General features: G+C 42.0%; 1 protein-coding gene across 9 annotated transcripts in view; it reads right to left on the bottom strand.

Moving 5' to 3' along the window:
* DUSP22 (dual specificity phosphatase 22) overlaps positions 1-27,144 on the bottom strand; it is an 89,799-nt gene that overhangs the window by 14,825 nt on the left and 47,830 nt on the right. For 4 of the 9 annotated variants that reach the window (XM_055705533.1, XM_027799250.2, XM_055705529.1 and 1 more), the window contains 3 exons: positions 23,291-23,324; positions 15,436-15,518; positions 13,161-13,223 (listed from right to left, as the gene is read on the bottom strand). In XM_055705533.1, coding sequence (XP_055561508.1) covers positions 13,161-13,223; positions 15,436-15,444 — 72 coding nt within the window. In that variant the 5' untranslated portion in view covers positions 15,445-15,518; positions 23,291-23,324. Of the gene's footprint in view, positions 1-13,160; positions 13,224-15,435; positions 15,519-23,290; positions 23,325-25,715; positions 25,758-27,144 lie in introns of those variants that run through there. The other 5 variants (XM_055705532.1, XM_055705530.1, XM_055705528.1 and 2 more) reach the window with 4 other exon arrangements.

The following is a 27,144-nucleotide window of genomic DNA, read 5'->3' on the forward strand; positions in this document are numbered from 1 at the left end:
ATTTAGCTAACTTCTCAAATAGGTCTTCCAAGAATATACGTTGTTGCAGCTCAGACACACAAGTACTAAATCATTCACTGGAAGTCTTTTGACTTCTCAGATGCAGTTTTGTGAATTTTTCAGATGTACTTGTAAAGATAAGGATTCACAGCAAAAGGTCACACCATAAAACACATCTCAGTTTATCCTTCTGTAACAATGCAAACCCTTGCAATAATCCTGCGTGTTCAACAACACATTGAAAGTCACACATTTATCTGTAAGAGATCCTTTGCTAACAAAGTGGAACACAACATGCATCTACCAGGCATTTCATCTGCTAGCGGGGGTGGGAGGGAGGAATTTTTATTGCTTAACTGCGATAACTACCTGAGGCAGTATCTTCTTCAACACCACTTTTGCTTTGCTGGGTCAGAAACCCCTCTATTTCCCTTACACACCCACTGTTACTTCACCTGCCATCTCACACCAAGGAGCAATCCTTTTTATAAAAGGTCCTGACCCCTGGCACCACGATAGACCATCATGCTAATCCTCTGCAAGACGCGTGAACTTCACTGCTATGTCAGAAAGGACGTGGTGATACCTCACCCCCATCTCTTCACCACCGCTTACACAAGCACCAGCCATTTTCTCAACCCAGCAGAACCCCTGCAGCCAGCATCTTCTTCACAGCCACACGGTTCTGAGAGCCTGCCCTGTTCCCACCCTGTTTTACCAGACCTCCTTGCTCTGACAAGCCATTCCCAGTGTGCCACAACTGGAGAGTTGCTTCTGCCCACGGCCTGGTCTGGGGAAGGCAGAGCCAGAGCAGGGAATGCTCTGTAGACAGCGCTAAGCACAGAGATGGAAACATGACAGTGCCCGACAACGGAGAAGGTAACATCAACACAACACCAAGACAAGGGCATATGCACGAGAGCTTCGTGGCAAAATGCAGCTGACGGGAGAGAGAATAAGAATGAAATTTGTTTGCAAACCAACAGAGCTTGCTGCCAAAGGCAACGGCATCAACAAGTAACAGTCCCTCCTGCCCTGCATCAGGAGAAGGGATGCCTGTTGTGGGAAACCAGGATGGTTCCACAACCGTAAGCTCACCCACAACAGTTTGCATAGATACACGCCTTTAGAAAGACAATGTAGCAGTAATACATATAATGATAGCCTGCTGAGCCAAGGATGGTAATTATATTGTGACACATTAATTACGATAAGAAGTATCTTGTATGACGCATCTGAGAGGTTTATCTTGGACACCAGTATCACTTGAAGTGAGTCACTCCAGTTAGAACAAGGGCCTGTGACCTGAAAGTAAATTTACATGCTATTCTTTCCCCCACACCTCTAGACAGCTCCATACCACCAACTGCACCACCAAGGGAAAAAACAGGAAGAAAACAGAACACAGGAGATGGGTTAACTCCGGAGCGCGCTATATGCCAGAAGGTTCGCTCCTCCAGCACGCACTGACGCAAGTTGTTCCACAGATTTCAGAAGCTATGGCACATGCTGAGCGCTTTTCACAGGCTGAGTGCAGAGGGGCTTTCAGATCATCTTCACTTTAAAAGCAGAAGTAGCACCAGCACAAGTTTAAGACCCACAATGTTCTTTTTTTTTGTCATGGCTGGTTAGTTCCCACTACCGCAAGCAAGCGTGAAACTACCCTGTGAGAGACCGCACATGGTGCTGAATGGCTCATCCAGAGCCTGATCCTGGAGGTCTTCAGCACTTACAGCATCCAGTGAAGCCCACGGCACACTTTTCACTACTGTGCTCGCAACTGCGCAGCATTAGGCAACTAGCCTTATATTAACATAGCTTTTCAGACAGAAGAGGGTTAAAGTTCCTGGAATACGGTATTTTGACTGATGCACGTCACTTGTACGGTGTTTTTGGAAGGCTGTGGTGATGGACTCCTCCCTGTGAGGAAATAATCACACGTTCAACTCAGAAATAGTTACAGGTGGGATTTCATAAATACTGTGCAGTGACCTAACCTGACTCCCACAAAAATCAACAGTGAAACTCTCGGTGACTTTGACCCAAACACAGTTTGGCCCAGGTTGGTAACTCCCGAGGATCCCACCCTACTGTCAAGTTTTGCTTCTCTTGGTTGAAATAATGATAATAATAGGCTTAAGTATCATTCATCGTAATTGGATACCTGAAATACAACAATGACAGGAGATTGTATTGGGCAGGAACACATAGATGAGACTGGGGTGGGGGGGTGGGGAAGTGTTTCCGTGCAGATATTCGTATGCTAATTGATGGAATTAGCTTTTCCTCACATATGCTAAACAGACTTTCTTTTTTAACCATATTTACAATAGGAAGATACTTGATTACCAAACCCTGCTGCCTGTGACTTTTTTTTTAAAAAAAGTTACTCAGGATTGTAACGTTATTTGTGTATTTGTGCCCCAAGACACTGCTGTCCTTCCTGTGCACACACCTTGCAGATAACATCTAAGAACTGTCCCAAAGGGACCTTTCAAAGCAGAACAGTTTATGCCAACCAAACATGTAAATACCTACAACATTTCAGATAGGGTAGTAGCATGCAAGAAAGATTAAGACAGATCACTGTTTTATTACCTAGCAGTTTGCTTACCACTCTGGAACTGCAAAGCCTAAGATGTAAAAAGGCAACAATTACTGATACAGTGACTAAAACAGAGTAAGCTAAATCAAAAGACAGTTAAAGAGTCAAGCAGAGCAGCTCCTAAAGGAATTTTCAGCAGGCTCCAAATCATTACCTAGTCTGTAGTTTCATTAAATAAACTTGAGTCTGGTTGCAGATGCAAACCAAACTTGAACCAAAACTGCATATTAAAAAAGATGGAAAGACAAATACAAATTTGCTGTCAACCCTATGGAAGTCTTTATTTTATTTATTGATTTATTTTTAAATTAACTCAACTTCATTCCCTAGGAATGACAGCTCTCTAAAAGTTATTCAGTGGAAGAAGGACAGAAAACTCAAAACAGGTATTGCACCACTTCACCTACACACACTAAATTAGGTCCCACAGAACAGCTACTCATCCCAAAACATGGTATTTGTTCAAAGCAAAGAGAAAAGCCTACAATTATAAAAACTGATGAAAAGGTTTAAATACTACATGAAGTAACACATCCACTTTGTTTATTGAATACTGATACTAATATATTGTTATTAAAACATTCTTTCAGCTGACAGCTGTGTCCATCTTGTCTCATGTCTCCTAACAAGCTTTTTCTCCCAGATTACCCATTAAAAAAAAAAATCCAACCTTTTTAACTACACAGAAGTTACGTATGTTTCTCAGGTAATAAAACAGTCCATACATACAGAATGTGTTCAAACGCAAGCTCCTAGGACAATGAGATGCTGAACAGTTTTCTTCTGTCATCTCAGTTCCGTGCTACTTTCCACTTGTTACTTTTAAATCATTGCTCAGTTTCCTTTCTCCATCACCTTTACCAAACAGCCCTACCCTCCAACACACACCTCTCTCAACTTTTTCCTTTTTATTCACATGATGATCTTGACGCCCTCATCAAATAAAAGCAGCACTTCATTTCTTTTGGTGTATTTAACCTGTTAAGACCACCCCCCCAAAAAATCAGTAAAATAAAATATAATTTACTTTTCTGTTTTCTGTTTCAGCAGAATAACCACCAAAACTAGATTTCTGTCTCTCTTAGGCCCTGAAACTAAATGCTACAGTTAAACCGATACAGTGAGAGCTAACAAAACCAGAGCAAGTATTCCGATTTCAAGATTTTCAGAGTTGAAACAAGCGAGAGTTAAGTAAAATTTCTAAAATTCACTGTTATTTGAGACACAACACCACTTGCACAATTTCATTGCAGATTCTAGAACTAAGTAAATTCTGCTGCAGCGAATATCAAGGCATTATGAACAAAAAGGTTTAGGTGCGCACACATACATATGCAGAGGTTTTACACTACAGTTAATAAGGTATTCATGGAATTGCAGTCATTTCCAAATTTCTAATTATTTCAGAGGTCAATCTACTAAGATTGGAAACTGAACAGTTGTCTCACATTTGCAAAAGTCGGTAAGATTATAGAACACCACCTTCCAAATACCATTAGCTTTTTTAAAAGATATTTAAATCTTTCGTTATTAAATTCTGTATTTCACAAAGTGCTCAGGAAACACAACAGTGCAGTTTAAGGAACGCTGGTTCCAGTCTACTTACCTATAATCTATTTTAAAAACTTCAGCTTCATTTTAACTAAACTTGTAAAAACTGGCATTTGGGTTTTTTTAGTAGAACACATAGAATTCTGTAGATGTGTCATTTTGCTACTGCAAGTGCTACATGTCAGATAACGGGTCAGTGACTGAGAATAGGATCTCTAAAGAGCATGCACAAATTTAATTGCACAATACCGAGATTAATTTTGACTCTGAACAAGATATGGTGCAAGAAGTACTGGGAGACAAATGCATACCTGTACGGGTATTTGCTCCTTTGTAATGATCAAAGTTGTTCTGAAGTAATCAAGAATGATGCCCAGCTTGATTACACCCTAATTCGTACTAATAAAATTTATCCATGAAAGAAAACTATCTAGCAATTTTTGTATAAAACTGTGTATTCTAGCAAAACAGCAGGCAGGAGAACAGGAGGAAGGACTAAAAATGCTACTAATTTCATTTTTAATGTGTTTTCCATGTAATATTTTTTACAGATATTCTTCAGAACATTGTACCCGCCACTACTGTGTATACGACATTGCTGAGGCTCTAGTTAGCAATGGAAACCTGAATCTAGAACTTCAGTTGTTAAAAGGTGAGGAGAGAGGGAAAGAACGTCAAATTACAAAATTTCTGTTCTCCAAGGGCAGGGGGTGAGGGGAAGGGGGTGTAAAAAAGAAAAGCTTAAAAAGAGCAGGATTGTATTTTTGGCATTAAACCTCTCTATTTAAATTTATGTAAAGATAACATCAACGACTTCCAAGAAATTTTTTTTAAACCTAAACCCCTAAACTTAAATTTGTGAAGCCAGATGCAAATAGAAAACCTCCAGCACCTGGCAAGTTCTTTCAGGTTAGTCAAAAACCATGTGTTAATTTGAGTCGTCACATCTACAGATGAGGGCAGGAGGACTTATTTTTGTTTAGGGGCATTTCAGCAAAAAAGCTAAAGTGGGAAACAGCCGGCACAAAGCTTCCTCAAGCCAAACCAACTTAAGTTTATCAAGGGTTTTGTCCAGTAATGCACCAAACTGAACCTGCTAAACTGAAAACCATTCAACCGTTTGTTTGTCCTTTCAGTTACTTTCTGTAGCAATCACCAATGGTGCTGATTTTATTAATGACTCATAGAAAATACATTTGTGTTTCAGCAAAAAACAACCACTAATTGACTTTAGTGAAAAAACACACTCAGGTTTGGTTTTGAAAAATATTACAAATGAAATTGAAATTACTTGAATATGAACAACAGAAAGCGGGATGCTCCTGCAACTGCATTTATATATTTGGTTTGTGTTACCCTGAATAATACAATAGTTTTTATAAGTCTTGGGGCTTTTTTGAAACATTTTGTATGGTTTTCTTAGGCAGTAGTCTCAGTGACACACTTGAAAAGTCTGTATCATTAAGGCTGGAATGTGCCAATCACAAACAAAGCGTCCCATCATTAAAGCCCTCCTACCCCATCTCTCCTCTCTATCACCCTTTCTAAAATTATAAGAGAGAAATGTTGCAAAATTCAGGATTTCACTTTACTTGCATCAAACAGCTGCACATACTATTTCTCATTCTACCCCTGAATTCCAGTTCTAACCTGGCTCATCTGAAGGAACACAGAGTGGGAGAAAACACAAAGAGTTCATAGCAAATTTTGGTTTATCTCCTTTAGGACACACAAAGAGGATTTATTGGACTACATACTTCAGCCACAAGGAAGGAACTTCTTAGTCTGCCTTGACTAGATGATGTATTCAAGCCCCCAGGCACGCAGGGCATATCTAACATCTCAGCACTTGGTCTGTGAACCCTCATGGGGACCTCTGGAGTACTACAAAAAACCAATATATCCCACCCACCTCTTTCTTTCAGAGAATGCTGGAATATGATCACTACACCTCTGGAATATGCTGAAATTACAAGCATGGATTAACACACTCCCCACATCATCCATAATGACTGGACTTGATATTCTTCAAGTTCTTTTCCAACATAAATGATTCTATGATTTCATCTCCTCTGCACGCAGCAGGTCAGAGCATTTGCTCTGTTCTGGTCAACGCTATCCCAGCAATGAGAAACACCAGGCTTTTACTGGTCTAAACATCTCTTGTGCAAACAGCTCGCTATTGAAAGCTTCAAACCATCCTCATCCTCTCCTCTCTGCCATCTGCCACTACAGGAACGTGCCTCCCCTGACACAACTAGCATGTGCTGAGCAATTCAAACAGTGAACTAATTTAGTGCCAAGGGTACCTCGTGATGAAGGCCCAGCCTGACACACTTTAAAAGCTACTCTGTGGACATCTCTTGGAGGCTTCTTAGTGGGCTACTGTTGTCATTTTTGAAAATTAGTCATAGCTCCCAACTTCACAAGCAAAGCCAATGTCAGGCAGGGCATTACTTCAAAGTACAGAGAATCATCTGCTGCCACCGCACCTGAAAGAAAAATGGTAGCTATTTTGCTCAGCATGATCTTCTGAAACATCTAATGAGAGGAAACCCTTACCATGAAAAGGCAGTGAAACATCACCGAAGAAAGTTAAGCTTTTTATTAGAAGTGCTTGTCCACTTCCTCTTGATGGTAGCATAAAGGCTGGAAATCAGCAGCTTCCAACACTGGCCATGTAAGAGCTTAGTGCTATAGACAGAAATGCAACAGTCTGACTTGACTAAATTATTAATGTGCAGAGCTGATATTTATACAACAACAACGACCTTCTGATATGATATTAGCAACTCTGATTTTAAAGGCTATCTCGCCATCTCCCTCTTCAATAGCTCCCATAAGTCATTAGGCTGGATACCAAAGACAGCAGAGCAGAGCCTGTGCAGAGAACATGATGCCCAGGCATGCCTGGCAGGGACTTCTCTCATCATGTCATCAAGATGCAATATTCCTATATGAATAGCCTCCTACAGCACAAGACTTCTGCACGCTATCCAACGTCATGACACTGTTTTAATAGACTGGCAGTTCCCACTTGCTGAACAGCATCTGTCCAGAATTAGCATATGCTTAAAAAAAAAAAAAAAGTAGAGCTGAGAATGGTTTCCCAATATTTCCCTATTTAGTTATTTCATGTTAGGCAACGATATGCTTTTAGAGTCCAGACAAATGCTTTCTTTGGGTTACAGAACTAAAGAAAGCAGCACTAAGGCAGCTTTCAGCACATCCAGAGTTATCAGCTGGGGTAGCTGGGGGCACAACACAGGAATTTTTTCCATTGTTCTAGCGCAGCATAATCCCTGCTATACACACACAAAATTAAGTCAGTCCAGAATCTGCAACCATAAGAGAAAGAAGTTTCCACAAACTGGTGATGGAAAGAAAAAATTAGAAAACTAAAGGAGATGAGGCTATCCCACTTCGAAGCTTCAGTAAAAGCTCCCCCATAGTAAACCTCGTCACATTAAGTGCTAACAGCAGATACGATAGGTTTCTATAGCAAAAACAAAAATAGCTGCAAAAATACTATCCACAAACTATGTTAAGCAGATTACTTGCATTGCGCCAGAGCTGCCAGTTCAGTTCCTCTGTAATAGCTTAGTTTGCTTTCCTTTTCTAAAAAACTGTACATGTATAGTCTACAGATCATCTGTAAATATGCAAGGGTATCATGTCCTCTAAAACTGCATTAAGATTACAACATCCAGCCAGGCTTAAAAAATATGAAATGAGATTTCAGATCTTAATACAAGCTGACACAAATGCATTATCTATGCTAGGTCTGCAGGCTATGACCCTTTGATCTTAGAAACATTTCTCAGTTTTTCATAGATGTTCCATCATTAAGTCTTCACTTTCCTCCAAAGATCTGGATTTACCAACCAGTCATACACTTTTCTTTTTAATTCATAAACTTGATCCAACACTTCCTCTTGCGATTTCCCCAGCTGCAACTTTCTCATCCTTAACACCTCATAAAACAGGGAAATCACAGCATTCAGCAGAGATAAAACTGGTGCAGAGAAGTTATACAGCTTCTCTGTAGCACCCTTATTTTTCCTACAACTTCTATTCCTCACACTTACTGGTTCTGTTCCAGTTACAGCATATTTTTGTTGCCTGTATTCTATTAATGCATTTGACTGTTTTCGGGGAGTATAAAGTTTGTTTTAAAAGATCAGCACAGATTTTTTTCTTAACTGCACTCCTCCCTTTCAGTTCAGGTTCTTAGATACAGAGTATTTGAAACCCTATTTCTATTCTGATTAAGATTTTTATTATTTGCAAGGAAGAAAAAAAAATCTGAACTTATTCATAAGATGACCTGGCCTGTGAAGTTTCTTATTTCCAAAGACATAGTTCATTTAAGTCCTGCTGGCTGTACAAGCTAACAGACTGGACAAGAAAGATGCTTAGTTCAGCCAGCAGTTAACTCTTCTCTACTTTCACCACCCCTCCACCCACCTACTATATCAACACTTACTCAGGTAGTCATCAATTCAGGAAAAACAGGAGGAAAATCACTGCTCTGGAGGTAATATGTACCGGATTAAGATGATATTGTTAATGGCATCAGAATAATAATAAAAAGAAAATAGTAATTTACTGTTGTCTGCAGGTGCTCTGGTTAACTACGCAGAATGAGGGGGGGAAACCATAATCTATACAGGCAGTATTTTGAGAACGTTAGAGGAAAAGAAGAGCAAATGTTTCATAGGCATCACAGTATTCTCTCAGCAACCAGAAGACATTATTGCAACATTCAAAAAAACTCCATACAGTGCTGTAAGATCACTCTCTTTCTTTGAAGAAGAAATCCCACAACTGTTAAGACTTGAAACAGAACCATCTGGTACGTGAGCATCACAGGGACACAGATTGGCTGTTCACATGGAGCTGCCTAAAAAACTTATGACAGCTTTGGTACCGAGCAGAGATGACCATGCCCCCAAGCCAAAAAAATGTGCATGTTTTGTTGGAATTTCATTTACTTACGTTTCACCCAAGTGACTTTAATTGAAACTATCACATCTACTGATAGTCTCTTTCCTCCTCTGAAAAAAAAGAGCACACTGAAAATAAAAACAAACATTCTGTAGCAACAGAAAACAAAGACAACTGATGGGCAAATAGAAGCAGCACACACACAAAAGCCTACCCTTAATGCAATTTGTCCTAAACAGGGCGAACAATGAAAAGCTTTTGTGGTAGACAGCAGTACAGGAACTCACAGGTAAACTCCTGTTGATTTAAGATCTTTGTTACTGTGATCATTATGATGGCTCCAAGATGAGCACAGCATACAAGGCTTCCTGCGATGCAGCAGGGGTCAGTCTGACAATGATAATGTTGTAAATAAATTAACACCAAAGGTCTCCACAACCACAGACAACTGGTGAGAAGATTTATACATTCACTAGATCAAACCTCTGGTGACAGTCAAAAGCAACAGCAAAATTACTAGTAACTGACAAGTGTGGTGGCCAGCGTGAAAGGAACGGGTAGTTTCAGTCTATTTCCTGACCGAGGGACAGGTGTCTATAACACACACAACAGCCACTGCAACTGGGACCCCAAAGCAGCTTGGGCAGAACAAGGACTGGGAAATACTTTGGCTGCAAAGCTCAAAGACCTTTGTAACCCACCCTGATCCGACTCAACTTCCACACAAAAACAGAGCAAGCAAGAAAATGCACCATTGCCTCTGGCAATACATTTCAGCCGTTACTTACCCTCACAGTTTGTCTTTCTTTCTTCCAGTCCAAATCCGTGTGACATCATTTGCCAGACACACACAATTACGCTGTTTTCCGAGGTAGGTTCTCCATACGGGGACCCACAGAACACCTCTCCACCCCTGCCCCCCTCTGCAGATAACACCTCTCTGGGACAGGGCCCCAGCGACTGTCTGACCAGAAGAACTTCCAGCAGCCCTTGCTCCCCCAGGCCCAGTGCTGTTCTCCTTCCTGAATTACACACAAGCTGCAAGTTCAGCTGTTTGGATGCAACTGTCCACCGCAGCACACACTTTCCAGAATGGGATGCAACTATTTTCAAGCAGCTGCACAATCCACACCAACATCCTATTTGGTTCAGGTCCACATTCATCTCCATGTAACGCTCCCCAGAACAGGGTCAAACACCTGGAAAATCCTCAACTTTAATGGACCTTCAACCAGATTCTTCTGGCAAGAATAGCTAGATTTGCCTTTACTTACTTTGCTTAAGATTAACTGGCACAAAATTTGTTAGACTCCAGATCTAATGCGGTAGAGGAACACCTAGCTGGAGTCCTTTGCAGCAAGGGGGGGAAGAACTGGGTTCTGAATGACGGCACCAGCTTGGTAAGAATACATGGGTGTCACAACAGTCAGACCTTTGGCCTTCTGGTCTCCAACCCCAACAGCTACCTGTCCCAGCTTTAAAAAGAGTTCTACCAAGAGATCACAGAATCAACTAGATCAGGCTGCTCAGAGCCCTGTCCAACCTGGCCTGGAATGTTTCCAGGGATGGGGCATCTACCACCTCTCTGGGCAACCTGTTCCAGTGTTTCACCACCCTCATTGTAAAGAAGTTTCTTCCTTACATCTAGTCTAAATCTACCCTCTTTTAGTTTCAAACCATCACCCCTTGTCCTGTCGCAACATGCCCTACTAAACAGTCTGTCCCCACCTTTCCTACAAGCCCCCTTTACTTGCTGCAATAAAGCCTCCCCAGAGTCTTCTCTTCTCCAGGCTGAACAACCCCAACTCTCTCAGCCTTTCCTCATAGGAGAGGTGCTCCAGCCCGCTGATCATTTTTATGCGTCTTCTCTGGACCTGCTCCAACAGGTCCATGTCACTCCTGTGCTGAGCACACCAGAGCTGGACACAGCACTCCAGGTAAGGTCTCACTAGAGTGGAGCAGAGGGGCAGAATCACCTCCCCTGACCTGCTGGTTGTGCTTCTTTTGATGCAGCCCAGGATATGGTTGGGTTTCTGGGCTGCAAGTGCACACTGCCAGCGCACATCCAGCTTTCCATACACCAGTACCCCCAAGTCCTCAGGGCTGCTCTCGATCCGTTCATCGCCAGCCTGTATTGATACCAGGGTTGCCCCAACCCAGGTGCAGGACCTTGCACTTGGCTTTGTTGAACCACATGAGGTTCACATGGGCCCACTTCTCAAGCTTGTCCAGCTCCCTCTGAGTGGCGTCCCATCCCTCAGGTGTGTTAACTGCACCACGCTGCTTGATGTCACCTGCGAACTTGCTGAGGGTGCATTTGATCCCACTAAGTCATTGGTGAAAATACTAAACACTACCGGTCCCCATACAGATCACTGATCTCCATTTGCACACTGAGGCATCGACCACTACCCCCTGGATGCGACCATCCAACCAATTCCTCATCTACCAAACAGTCCAGCCATCAAATCCGTATCTCTCCAATTTAGAGAGAAAGAGGTTGTGGAGGACCACGTCAAAGGCCTTACGGAAGTACAGACAGATGACAACCTGTTGGATAGATCAAACAGGTTACTGCCAGATTATTATTTAAAGCACACTGAGAGATGTTTCCTGTTCACCTTTCAGTGTGTCTCATGTTCTGAACAGAGATTTTAAAACCTGAACTAGCTGAGAAAGATTAGAAAGCAGGTGGTAAGAAACCTAATTATTCTCCTCTGTATACGGCTTTTGTGTGGATTTATAGAACATCTGTGCATGTTCCATGGGCAGCTATCCAAAGTGCTCTGGAGGAGCCAACTTGATTCACCAAGGCTTTTGCCTCTGCAGGAACACAAATGATGATGTTGGACATTGCTGTTACTCAGGGGGTGACTTCTGTGCATCTGAAATAACAAACCTTGTTCCATACAGCATGCAGTCCTTTCTCTTGGACACACCACCAGTCACCTACAGCTTTCTGTGATGGACCTATAAACCTGCATCTATAAACTACAAAATGCTTACCTAAGCGGTTAATATCCTGTATAACAATTGTGCACTTTATTGGAACAATAACCTTAGGATGCTCTCTAAATATAAACTAATTTCAGTATTGGTTTTATTAGAAGACAAATTGCCTTGAAATGGTTTATACAAAAAGAACTAAGGGGCAATACTGCAAGACAGTTCAGGTCAGATTTTGACAAATTCCTTCCAGTCTAAATCACTTGAAGCCTTACAAAACAACTCTGAGTCTTGTACTTAAAACAGGCTGCCAAAGTCTAAAGGTATAAAAAGTCTTAGAATCCAATTGATTTTTAAACCTACTTTTTCTCATTATTCCAGCTTGAAATTTCACAATAACTTCCTAAGGCCAAACTTTGATTATGAGCCACCCATAAATCAGACATTCATGAGGGTTCGCAAATGATCATTGAGCTAATGTCTGAAACCAAATTCCAGTAAGAAAACTTTTTAAAGTTATTTCTCAACAGGCCTACACTATGTAATCTAAACCAATATAATTACTTTCTTGTCAAATTCTTCAGTCATTTTCTAATAGCTCACCAACTTATGAGGAACTAAAGCAATGTATATCCAAATAACGTAGTATATAAAGCACAGAGGAAAGTACACTTTTTAAAAAGGTACTGTGAGTATTTTAATCAAGTAAAAATAGTCTGAAACATCACAGAAAGGGGCAACGTCCTAAGTTACTACAGTGCAAAATAATTTTACAATCTGTAGCAAGCTGGTGTTCACCACATACACTGACATTTGCTTTTATTTCTTGAGTATTGCATTCTTGAGTACGGACAACAAAGCCAGATTGGTCATTTTCATTCTCTACCCCCCCATCATCAGCTTCAAGTGCTGTATCAGAAGTATTATTGCATTAAAACAGTCATTACTGAAACTTAAAAATCTGACAAGCAAGATGTGGGTAATTTGTGACCTCTTTGAGAGCTAAGGTATGCATCCATACTTGTTTGTTCCACAGCCAAAAAAGGCCAAATTCTCTTAGGTAACATGTTAGTACAACACTACCAACTTTTCAATGTCTAAAAACACTTACCTTCCATAGCTTGCACAGAAAGCTTTGTTTAATGAAGTATTTGTAGCATTTCCTATAGGTTGACTAGGAAATATTTGAGATAAAATATTATTAGCAAGAGACAAATGCAACTACCACAGTCCAAGAAAAGGCAGCTTTTTACAGATGATCAGCATTCACATAAATACACACACACACAAAACAAGGAATCTCAGGGGAAGAAAACAATTCTCGTATCACTGCAATTCCATGTTTAAAGGTCCAACTAAAATCAGATGAATTTCTGAACACACATGTAAGCCCTCACTTCCCACAAGTGAAATCGGGAGGGGGAAGGGGAAGAGGGAGACACATAGGGAAAGCGTTCCCATTTGACTTCAGTGGACTGGAGAACAAGCCCCAAGCACAACGTGGATACAAAAGCTGTGAACAAACCTGGCAAAGACGCAAATAAGAAAAGTAGTAACATAACCTAACACCTGTTTCCTAGGCCCTTGCTCCTAAACAGAAGCATTTAGTTGCAAACAAACATGACAGTAGGACCATGAATGATAAAGTAATTAATAATCAGCTCAGCTCCCAAACAAATGCCACTTGCATCATTCCACTACTTTAAGAACTGGGGAGAAGTTTTAACAGTTGTTTTCCAGACCACCAGCACATCAAGGAGTATACTGCATGCTGAGAAAATAGAAGGCACAGTTGGAGAAACATCTTTTAGAAGCAGGGGTGAATAAAGCAAGTCCATTCTCCACGAGCCACTACTTGTTCCCATGCCACTGTAACTTCTGAGACACTACTGTGAACCAGATTTGGAACAGATCCAGGTAGCTATACTACTTCGTGTCTTTTGTGGGGGTAGCTAGAGGAAGAAATAGTGACTCAGTTATATTTAACCCACAAAAGCTCCCAAATTATTTACCATGCAGCCTCACAAACAGATGCACCACCACAAGCGAGGAGGTGGCATGTGGGCAGCCAAAACTACCACCACCACAAAAAACACTGACCTGAGGCTGCGGCTGATCTGTGCCATAATTAGTCTTCCTATTTTTCTGTTCATGATAATAAAAAAAGCAAGATTCTATTCATTTTAGAGAACAGCATCTTAGAAGAAACATTACATCTTCCTTACCCAGCACAACTGTTTATCTCTTCAACTGAGAGAACTCTTGAAATTCAGTATATTTCAGAATTAACATGCATCAGGTAAAGCAGAAGTCAAACAGACAGCATAACAAAGTCAACAGCTAAAGCTCTGCTTCAGCACACTTCTAAGTTCAAGATCAATCCTGAATTCACCAGTAACTTGATTTGGTTTTAATCATTACACCTTTTGTTCAAGCTTACCTATTGACTTGCCTGGGAGAGGTGGAAGTTCCTCAGTTTAAGGACTGAATTCACTAGAGATTTTTTATATCAAGAGAATGAAAAGCAGAGATTCCCAGCAACATCTGAAGGGTAACACTAGCAACTTCCTTAGCCTCTATTTCACTGTATTTTATGAAAAGTGGAACGCAGGAAAGGAACAAACAAATTCAAGGGGACAACAGTTCCCAACATAAATCAAAGAGCAGGATTTTAAGGTGTAGCACAGCCCAGCCAATCTCCCCTCCTCCGAGGTTATCTGGCATAAAGAAGAAAGCACAACAGTCCATCACAAGGAGACCTGCAGCCTGGTCCCAGCTCTTTCGCTGTTCAAGATGACACTGCAAGTCGAGTCATTTCAGCTCTCCAGATCAGCTTCCCTTCAGTAAAATGGGGAATAATACCTCATGTTAAAGTGTTGGAGACCTACAGATGCTCTGCTATGTCAGGTGTGTTACATAAGAGCGCACTGGTTCCTCCCACGCCCCAAGCCTAAATACGGCTATTTTACACAAAAAAGCACTGCAAACCTCTTACACAACCACCTGCTATTAAGATTCAAGAAAGGGGCCCAGGGACAAAGGAGGGTTAGTAGCAGGGAAGGAAGAGAAGGAATGTTGTTTATGTGATGCTTGAACTCCACACAGAAGGGAACTTACCTTTACTATTAAATTAATACACAGTCCCATTACTGTGTTATATTGATCGACACTGTAATTGTCTTTTCCTTTGTCAGTTAGATTTCTTGTTATAACAGCAGCAACAACAAAATCTGTGACTGGACCCCAAAACTACAGCTATCAAACAATTCCCCAAGAAAAATCAGTCTCAAAACACCAATTGTACAAAATGAGAAATTAATCCCAAGGTGACTATAACAGTCAACTAAAAAGTAAGGATTTACTTTAGAGTCCCCCACATCTCTTACCTCGAGCATAGGGCGGGCACTATCATGGATTGAAAGAATGTGCGTAATGTTATTCTTACTCAATTGCTCTACATCTCGGGCATCTGCAATAAAGGGAAAAAAGGAAGACAATTTTTTTTAATCTCTTGGAATAGCCCACTCCCCTTTCCATTGTGCATGTTGAAAAAAAAAAATCACTTATGAAGCTTCAAAAAAAAAAAAAGTACCAATAAAGTAAAGCAAAACCCCAAATGCAGCTGTTCTAGAACACCATCATCTGAGTGGGTAACGGGAAGACACATTTTAACTCCAAAACAAATTATATACTATATAAAGAACAAGCTTAAGTGACTCAGGAATGTGTTCTTAAGTCAGAAGTTTCATGTATTTTGCATCAGAGATGTAAGTCAGCGTATGCCCATGTGCAGGTGATGGCCATCTGAACAAGAGTCAGAGCTGTACAAGAAATAGCTTACCTCCTCTCTACCCATAAATCCCCCTTCAGGAGATGTTATTTTCACTTGGGAGATAGCCCTTCTGATGTTCAGGTCCAAGAAGAGAAGCCACCCATATCACTTGAATTAAGGTATTAAAGGCAAGCAAAAACAGTAACTAGATTCTTACTTTCTGTGAACTAGTAGGAAAAAATGTGCATTTGCATTTGGCCAATACACACCATAATTTTAAGTCTGAAAAGAGACTGAGAAGATAAAGATGCCAAACTTAATGAAAAAGCAAAATGCTACAGCAAGGAAGTGCAATTGTGAAAAGGTGGTTCCTAGACCTGCAACCAAGGGGTTTCAAACATTCGAAACTGGAAAGCAAACCGGGGCAGCTGAAAATTTGATGCTAGATATTGCAAAAGCATAGGTTTGTTTCTATAAGAAAGAAGGCAAAATACATTATCTGTCATCAATGAGCAACTTTCCCCATACTAAACCGTTAGCATGCCAGAAAAATTACCTCAAAGAACAACTAATACAGGTAAAAGTTAGTTTGTGTCCATTTACTTTTGACCTTTTCGCTTGAGAATGGCACAGCACACCACAGCAATTACTGCAGTGGTTTTGTGATGCGAACACCTGCCTTCCAAATCTACCCATACAATCTGTTCACATTAGCCTGGTTGCACACAAAAAAGGAGTACTGACCACAAAGGTTTCAAACCGGCTCTCTCTAGGTACAAAAATAACAATAGCATCACCTGTACATTCTTTATGTACGTGCAAGAGTTTAATTAGCATCTCTTGCTTCATCTTATTCCACTGTACTATAAAGTTTCAATGCCTTTTCTCATCAAAAAGAGGAATTAGACAGTTAATTATACTGCCCCATAGACAAGATCCACATGAGCACAATAACAGGCAATAAAATTTGAACCTAATCCAATTATGAAAGCTTCTCTACAGGTAATAAAAGGAGAGAATAGTCGAAACTGCACTGATTTTACTTACTACTGATCAAGCCTGCAAGATCAACACAGATGCCTAACCCTTCAGGAGAGAAATAACACAAATTCTGTCTGAAACAGAATTAAGGTCTAGCTTCACAGAACCATTAAAATTTCCTAAAAATCTCAGAGTGAGCATTTCAAAGAATAAACTCTAATGTTTGCCAGCAGAGGTCTTCTAATCCACCTGATCTTCAGATTTTTTTTAACAGTTTATTAGACAGTCTTGATTTCATAGAGAACACCTAAGCAGGCAAGGGTTTGGAAGCCCAGAAGCCAGCCTAAGTGTCCCTAAAAATCACTGTTTTCTGTTCTCCTAAGGTTAAGGACAAATTTCACAGCCTGCTGCCTGGAACTCAAGGTGTTAATGCTTACCCAGTCTCTAATGACCCACAAGGCAAACAGCTTTAAAAGAAGGTATGATCCAAATTAAATGTTGATTGCTTTGAACCAGTCTGTAAGGCCTAATGGAGACAGTAAAACACAAAAGGACTGGAAGATTTCAGTTCTTCAGTTAACCAAGGACTTAGGCTAAAGGAATTTCAACACATTGAAACTACTCAGTAAGACAGTAAGATTTCAGATATTCCTAGGAACAAGCTGGAAGCTGCTATCCCAGACCTACATCCCAGGGTGACCGGCAGGTCCTCAATATATTTAAGAAACAATCATCCAGATCACAAATGTAAAGGAGAAAAAGCTTCCCAGCCAATGACTATTACCTGGATCTAAATTTTAAACAGTTTACAAAGGGGAAATTCCCCTGGCTTCCCTGGCACCTGCCATTAGTCTCTACAGATACCACAGACAAAGCTGAACAGCAGCACAAATTAGGTATCCTGTCACTCAGTCTCATACCATAAATTGCAAAAAAAAAAAATAAAAATCAGGGGTTATGTAAAGGACCACCTAAGGCCAGAAGCATGACCATTACCACAGCAATTCTAACTACTTTATTGTAGTGCAGTGCTGTACAGCCACATGCAGGCTCACATTTTGAAGTCACTGTGTGAATCACCCCATTTCCAAATTTTAAAGTGAAAGAAACCTGTCAAAGCCCATCTTGTGCATCCCTAAAGAGTCCCTCAAATGTGGTGCTATTCTTCACAGTAGCTCACCTAACATTGTTTCATATAGTGAAACTCAGCTGATGCAGCAGGAAACCCTCCTCACACAAAAGGACAAAATTCACACTGGGGAAGTCTTCCTCTCTCCCTCCCACACTCATATTTCGTTTCTTTTCCCTCGATTTCATTCTACAACCTCTACCTTGACCTCTACTCATATGCAGAGAGCTGCAAACACATAATTGCAAAGAGCTGTAGCAAAGTCATCAAAATGGGACTGCAAGGTGAGGAATAATAAAGGTTTCTCCCTTTGCGGAGTTAGAGAAGAAGAAACAGATGTGGAGTCTTTTCTGTCTCTACTGCTAAGAGCAAAATACAAAAGCATCCTGCCATGAAAAAGGGGAAAAAGCCTTACAGTGATATGGGCCTGATCTGCAACATTTAACTGCAACTCACTCATGAATTTAGAACATTAAATGTCTCCACAAAATAAATGAGATTATTTTATTTTCATTTTGTCACCTTTCCTCCCATTAGCAAGCTATCCCAAACTAAAGATATCCCCCCTTCTTCCTCCTTCAAAGCCCACATTCCTGACTTTGGTGTTAGTCTGAAAAGACAGACATGCTCATGTAACCCAGTCAGCTAGTAAGCATTAAGCTTTCAGTATAAAATTTTATGTTATGTACACAAAAACAAGGTAAGTGCTTAGAGAAGGCAAGTCAGCCCAGCGTGTACAACAGTATTAATCTGCAGATGCATGGAAACTACAGTTTCATCATCATCAGATTTATTTATTTTTTAAGTAAAGCAACCATTTCTCTGCACTAGTTTCTGTTTTGGAGAGAACTGGAGATAGACACCTAAAGGAGAACCTCCACTCCAGTGGTTCAGAGCACTAAGAGCTATTACTGAGAACAGTTTCACATCAGGAGAGTTTTGTTCCAGAGTCCGGTGATCCCCGCTTAGACACACGCACGCACAGAAACTAAGCACACAAACAAAAACTCCACATCTCCTGCCCCCACTTCACCACTATATTCCAATACATATTTTGTCCCAGCCTCTCAGGACCTTTCCAGGGAGCAAGAAAGGTGGGGAAAAGGGTCCAGGACTCTGTTTAATGAGAGTATTTATAAAACGTCTTTCTTCAAAAGATGAACCTGAAAGAGAATGGTATCTTCACCCTCTCCTGTTCCCAGTACCTGAAATACAGCCCTAGAAAAGGGAACTTTCCCCAAAAAAACTAAGCAGCTGATAACAGGAATTAATTTGATCTAGAAGCACACCAGAACCACTTGGTGGGCACTGTCTTTTTATACACTTAGTAAAGGGAAGGGCAGAAACTTTCCCAAGACTCTCCAGCTCATCCACAGCAACACTGGACTCTTGCGGGGGAATTAAACCTCATATTGTGGCTTTCCCCTTCAAATCAAAAAGCCCCCAAATATTCCATTGGAAAAATTTGAGTCTTCCAAATATGATTACAAGCAAGGAAGGACACAAGCCCTTTCATATTCAAGGTAGAAATACTCTGCAGTCTCTAGTGTTTGCTACTGCTACACCTATCTGCTTGGGACCGAACAAGCGCCCATATAGAACCTCCTATCAGGAGAAATAGCGGGTTTTCTATCTGTGCAGAGAAACAGGCTAAAAAATCCTGTCGTTATTAGTCTCTTAAGAAACAAAGCACCTGTTTTCATTGTGAGCAGAGGTGCCTTTCAAGGGACATCATGTTTCCAGTACAGAAGACATGTGGGCATGCAATCCCACAATAAATTATTTGTCTTTTGAGAGGATTGAATTTCATCTGTGAGGTACAACTGGAACAAACTACAATCTCCCCCAAACTAGAAGCGGGAAGAAGAGTTAAATTCCTCTCTCCCTCCCCCCTCATTTTTCTCTCTTAGCTCCCCCTCTACCCATTTGCAAAGAACTAACTCCTCCTAAACTTTCACTGAAGAAGCCCGAAAGCTCTGTTTCCTTCTGGGCTTTCAGACCAAACTCAGTCTTGGTATTTTGTATGGACATCTGTGGTTCTTCTTGAATATTTCTGCCCTCTAGCTGTGCAATATCAAACACACTCTCAGGAACACATCACAATTTCAATGTGCTATTGATGAGCAGAATGGTGCTTATAGATCTCATAATAAGCACCGAAACACAGGCTGAGGTCTATGCTATTTCAGAAAGTTTTCCAGAGACATACTCAAGTCCTGCAGACTTAGAGGGATTTCAGCATGTACTTCAGTGCTTTCCATAATCAGGACTACGCACAAGTTCCTACCCTACAGACCCTAAGGCGGTTACAAAAGCCTCCCTCGTTCTATGTGCCTAAAGGTTTGTGCAGCAGCAGACAAACCGCAAGTAGGAAGCTCAATTCCCATTTCTGCTGCAGATTTATTTCACAAGTTTTTCTTGGGCCTTGGTTTATCTCCCAGTCAAACGCAGAACAGTTTGCACTTTCTCTGTCCTGGATTGCTTTTAAGTTGATTAGGCCTAAAAAAGACAGGAAGAAACCCTATACATAAATAGAAATATCGCTGAATATTGAATAATAATTTCCCTATCAGAAAAATCGCTGAATGCCTTCTCCAGACCACCTCCTTTCAGGATTAGTGTTTAACATCTTTAACATACTGCTTTTTCACTCAGCACAAAGGCACCCATCTCCAGCAGCTGTGCCCCCTCCCAGCCCACCAGTGTCCCCACAGGTCTGCCATGCAGCAGAGCACCCGGAGTGTGTGCAGAATGGTCCTTGACCTAGCTATGGAAATCCTGCCCAGGCTCCCTGAAGTCACTGGAGAACAGAGGGAGGCTATCCTCCGGAGGGCAGATCAGAGCGATTCAGAGACTCCCCTGGCTCACCTGGAAAAGCTCCCTCCTCCACTCCTTGCATGAGACCCGGAGGGTGCCACAGAGCCTCAGCCCTGTCTCCGGGCAAGACGCACAATGCCAGGGATTCAGGGTTACTCTCCTAACTGACAAGATGCAGCTGTATTCAGTCCAAGCTATCAGTCTCAAGCTGAAGAAACAGGAGACTGCTCAAAAGTGCATTACAGGAAATAATTTTGTAAACCCATTTTAAAAGTATCGAGACATTTCAGCTGCCCAAGTCAGGATACTCTAACCAATCCCAACTGCACACACTGCTAAGTATTTCTCAGTCAACGATCCCCTTTACAGAAGCCTCAAAATTCATTAGTTGCTTTCTGAAAAAGGGCCACAAATCAGAACATGCCCCAAGAACATGGTAATCGAACTCCTCCAGAAAAACACACGGGTGATTAACCAACAGCCTGTTCCTAAATGGGATGACTTCATTGCACAGAGAGCTTGTTGCAATTGCTCTTAAGCAGCAAGGCAGTAGGGAGTTTGAGGGGCAGGGCATGCAGAAAGAGAATTTAAGTTTCCTTTAGTTTTAGTGAAGTACTGTAACACTGATATTCTCTCTTCCTCTCCAGGTACATTAGCTAATTTGAGATTATGACAGACACTCACGATAGTAGAACATAATGATTAAGTGCAACTTAAGCAAAGGTCACAACAATAAACAAACACTTTGTGTTTTTCATCAATTAAAAAAAAGACTCCCTAACACAAACACTGAAATTAAAGCCAGCCCATCCTTATTCTCTTTCACAGAGGTAGCTGAAGCATTTCAGCCTTTGCTTTTTCCATCTAGCCTTCAGAAACACTGCCCAGTCACACCACCTTCACGTGCATGCCTCTATGCTGTAAGTGTCCTGCCAAGCCATTTAAGGACCATCTGCAAGGAGCACAGCTGAGTGGCCGGAGCAGCAAGAGCAAGAGGGTCGCAGGCCCAGGCAGGCATCAGCAGGGATGCTGACTCACTCCACAACCTTGGCCAACTCCCCTCAGCTGGTCAAACTGTTTATCAGCTGAAAACAGAAGTGCACCAAGAAATAGCTTTGGCTGAGTTTCGCTCTCCTGAGTGGGCTGTCACGGGCTTACCAGCAGGACGGCCACAATGAGAGGGCCAGATTGAGAGCCACGTTCCCTGGGCCCACCCTGCCAGGCAGCTTGAAACCTAAAGGACTCCACTCTCAATCATCTTCCCATTCCACTCGTCTCCTAAATTACTTGACAGGAAAAAAGAAAAAGCATCAAAAAGAGGAAGCAACATGGCTGTGACCAAGTCAGTTTTGTCACTGGTCCATACAGTGCTTGCTTTCTTTATTCTCTTTTCATTACCTACTTCCACCAGTACAAATGCATCTCATTTTCCTTACCATGGCACAATTAACTCCCTTACACACTAGCCGATGTACTATGTTTGCATCCCAGTGTGGCAAAAGGCAGCTTTTAACATCACACCTATCTCCAAGCTGCCTCTCAAGGCGACTGGCTCCACCTCCCAAGGGGCAGCAAGCACTGGGCAAACAACATGTGTCAGCAGGTCCAGAGGCAGGTAAATCAGCCAAAATCCACTGAATTCACAGGGGTTTTTTTGGGGGGGGAGGGAGGGGAAGGAAAGGAAGGGTGGACGTGAGGCAGAGAGGAGGTGCAGCACAATCTAAACCCAATGCAGACATCGTCCAGCCTTAACAGACCAGAAAGGACAGGATATCACAGCAGCCCCTATGAGTCCTGCTTTGCTGTTGTACCCAAGCATAGGAAATACAGGCTCTAGACGTATCAAAATGACTGTACTGGTACAACTGGTTTACTTCCAAGTAGGGACAGTCAGCTGGAACTGCTACTAACAGAACGCTTTTGAGAACAGGTTATTTATTTGAATGTCTACATACAAGTTTCCTGTGTTTTCTAAATATGGTTCTCTCTTTCTGTACACAAGTAGTAAACCTCATGCAAAAAGGAAAAATGGTCCAGAGAACCTTACATCCACGACATGGACAGTGCGAGTATCAGTGGTCAGACAGCAACCTGCAGACCTATCAGTCTCGCAAGCAGTGATAACAGAAGTCTTTAGCAGTTGTTATAAATAACCAAAATAATGTAAGCAACAAGCAGGAGGCATACTAAGCCTTTACTTATAAGGAGGGCTTGAAATAAGCCTTACAAAGAATCTGTCTGGCACGCGGGCTCGCCTGCCAAGCACAGGAATCGTTTAAGGCAGGCCAATGTTTAGGAATTCCAGCTGAAGCACGCTCCGAGGAGATGGCATTCATTTTTCTTTTCTTAAAGTACTTGCAGCACAGCACATGGACGAGAGTACAAACAAGTTCTTCTTCAAGTGCTACCAGGTGAATCCAGAAATGAAGCAAGATGGGGTTAAAGAAACTGCAGAGATGTCAGAGAATTCCGTAGGCCTGTGAAACACCACCGTAAGACCCCTGCTAAGTAATCCTAGAGATAATGATAAAACTAATCTTACCTTTAAAGTTGCCAATGAACAAGCCAGGCAGAATCTGTGAGAAAGAAATATAGTATCATATATAGATATCTTGTGGTAAGACAATTTGACAAAGTTCAATTTGCATACAGGATGGAACATACTACTTTAGCAGACTAATGTCAAATGCAATCTAAAAAGCGCTGACAACACTTTGTGTGCCTCTTTGCAACCTTCCCAACTACACAGCTCTAGGCACACCGTGCTTTGAGAGCATCCACTGACAGCCGGGGGCTGTGAATCATGCAGACTCACATAACGGAGGCTCTCCAAGGCCAGCAAAAGTGGTTTACAAACACAAAGTGGGCCTCACAACACATGCCTCCCCCTGCCCCCCCCACAGCAGGTTAAGAGTTACCCTCCTTTAACTAATGATGAAACTTCATACAGGAAAGGTGATTTGCCTAAAGTTGCTAAGCAAGCTGGACAAAGCATTACAAAATTACATCCTTCAGGTCTTTTGAAGTGCAAAACCATGCAAGTCAGGGCTGCAGCACAGTGGGGCTCCTCCACAGAGGAAATCGCTGCATGTAACAGGTCGTGTATTCACGTAGAAAGAGAACTGATGAAAGTTCACGAGTTGCATGTTTCTCTCCCAGATCTACCCACCCACCCCAACACTCCCAGAAGCCTGCACAGGTCTCAGTTACAGGACTTTCTTTAACTGGGGAGTTTCAAGGTCAGCCTGAGGACACATGCATGCATGGACACAGGGGCAGGTGACACCACAGTGCTACCCCTCCCACCCTCTCATAACCCTCCCAACTTGGGAACAGCAGTAAGGACAGGAAAAAAACCCAGGCACACTGAACACACGTTTTCTGGCCAAGAATTTTGTTCTCTGCCACCTGAAGTCTCTGACCCACACCCACATCCTTTGAAGAGACCAGAACGGTGGTGGTGAAACCCTACAATCCATTTTTTCTTCAGTGCATGCAGAGCATACCACCAACACAGATATGTCAGCGCTGACTTCCTAAAGCCTTAGCAACACCCAAGTGTCACCACAACAGCAGCAACAGTCTCTGGGGCACAGCTATTTAAAGGGAAAGCTCCACCCATTTTGCTCAGCCCGGCACCTGCTAAGTTCCGAAAGTCATGAAGGACTTTTCATCGGGGATTATCGCCCCAGCACATTTCACTGCAGCCTTCCTGCTGAAAGGCGACCCAGCTTACCACCGAAAGGTTAGCAGGCCGACAGAAGGGCCTGAAAAATAGCTTCTGACCTGCCTTCACTCCAGGGCTTTCATCCGATAAAAGCATCACATTCACTGTCATTTACCTACCCGCGCAGAAAACAGAAAGGCTGCAGCACTTCTCACACTGCCTGCAGCTTTGGTTTGTGCAAACATTCCTCCCTCTCAACTTAGCTGGGTGATTTCTCTCTCCCTGCCGAGTCATACCAGCTCTAACCACAGGGCTCAATTCTGCCACCGATATTGAAAGATCACTTCTCTGGGAGCCTTGCTGTACCCTCAACTGCTTACCAACCATGGGCTGCTTGACAACACCAGCTAGACAAGAAGATGGTTCTTTAGTCTGGTACCAACGGGCACCTCTAAGTTTTGCACAGATCAGCTCAGACAGCTTGCTCTCCTTTCCTTCCCTCTTCATACATACAAATTCGACATTCCTATGAAGACAGCAAAAATCAGCAGGATAGTTTCCAATGCCAGGGTATCAAGTCAAGAAAAGAACCCTGACAACGGAATCTTGCACTCCCTTTCCGCATGTGCAAGATTCATGGTTTCATGGACTGATTCTTTATTTTAAGCACACTTGATGACTCTCCTAGAAGTGCAGCTCAAAGGCCACCATCCCAGGCTAGGAATCAGAAGCTTGTAGCTGCTGCTCCAGAAAGTGGAGTAACCAACAGCCATTGCTAAGGGCCAAATTCTGCAAACAAAAAGCATGCTCGGAAGCTAAAGAGAATCAAGTTATTAACTAATTTCACCAACCAGATCACCCCAACTTAAGCTTAAAAAAAATTAAAAAATGAAAAAAGCCTTCCTGGTATTTTTAAATAGCTGTCTGGTATTTCCTATCTGCCACACAAATCTCAAACCACACTACCACTGCTGCAGACTATAGCATTTTAGACTCCAGGACATTATTTCTGCATTAAATACGTGCTCCCAAGAGAGGATAAAAATATTAAATTCCAGTCACAGTCATTAAGGTTAGACATTATAAATTAAAGATACCAAGAAACATGGGGGGTTGCAAAAATGAAGCTTCTTAGATGGCTGTCAGCAAAGGCGGAAAAATCCAGAAGTTTGCATTTGTGCATCATGAAGCAACACTGTTTGCTAGGTAGGAAATTAGGACACTGCAACCAAGGACAGATGTTACCCCTGTTGTCCTAGTCATTCTAGAAGCAAGAAACATTACTATGGGTGAAAGCTACCTGGAAAGAAGTGAATCTTCGTGCCATGCTGACTAATACTTCGGCACTACACTATGGCTGGGAACTTTCAGCTGTGTCATCTCACACTGCCTTCAGTAACTGCAACTCTGGGCCGCACAAAATGAAGACCGATGGCTGCAAGGGGCGTGTGAGAGAGAAGGGGTGGGAGTCAGAAGAGAAGAAAAATAAGGTGCTTGTTTTTGTGAACTTTTCAACCACTGCTTTATGAATAAAAACAGTAGCCTCTTTATATCATCCGAAACATTGAGAAAATGACCACAGACTAAAACACAGATATAGAAGAATGCACAACCAAGAGATAAGGGCATCAACACCTGTCTTGGTTCATACCTCGCATGAGAGCGGTTCACATTCTCCACCTTGCGCAATGGTGGAGCCCTGCAATGGACAACAGTAGCTCCAGATGCTAATGCTTCTCATCAGACCTCTCTGAGAATACACCTCTCTGGAAAATGGATTTGAGAGCTACTTTGCTGCTCTTTCCTACATGTGCACATGCTTACGATAAAGGTAACTCCTTGCCCAATGCCGTTTCTAGTTGTGCTAACACTGATTGGTGCCCCAGAGAAGTTCATCGGGCTTTCTGCTGAGTCGGACAGGTGCTGTAGAAGGAGCAGACAAGCTCATCTTTTCCAGTGGTGCAGGAGAGTGGCACAGGTCAAGGAACGCTGACATGAACTGACACAGCTTTGCTGGCTTCAGTAGAACTGTTTGCATCAGCTCAAACTTTTCACATTGATTTACATTTCTTAAGAATCAACTCCTGCAACAAACAGGACTTATCTGCCCTTTTTGTAGAGATAACACTCAACCCTTTTTCGGAAGGGTCTGCGTGAATAATGAGCAGTTAACTGTAACAGGATGAAAGTGAACTAAAACCCAGGAAAAACTCTTCACTAAGCAGATTTGATTATCTGTGAATAGGATACAAGTACTACAATCTCTCATCACCAGCTCGGCCACTGGACTTCAGGTCCTCGAAAACATCTTTGTAATTTTCAACTACAGACTTCAACTTGAACCTTGAGTACAAGTCAAAGTTAGACATTAAGGCTGAAGACAAATTAGGCCACCCAGACAGCATCTTAAGTCAGATCCCATTACTCAATCTGTACTAAAAGATGTAAAAAACAAAAAAAAAAAAAAAAAAGTGTAAAGCACTGAAAATTACCAGTAGTGTTGATGCACACTCACTAGCCAATTCTTTTCTGAGCAGAATAAGAAGGGTATTTCTGAACAACTGCTTTCAGTTTAATTTGAGATAAGTCAGGAGGCTTGGGCAGGCTTAAGGAAAAAACCACCTAAGAACAGCTAATTTTACAGGGAAAACCAGCAAAAGAAAAACCCTACCTAAAAAGAATGCCAGGACTCCAGCCCCTGACCAGCACTAATGGTCACGTAACATCAG

This window comes from Falco cherrug, chromosome 3, assembly GCF_023634085.1.
Source record: "Falco cherrug isolate bFalChe1 chromosome 3, bFalChe1.pri, whole genome shotgun sequence".
Classification (NCBI taxonomy): Eukaryota; Metazoa; Chordata; class Aves; order Falconiformes; family Falconidae; genus Falco; species Falco cherrug.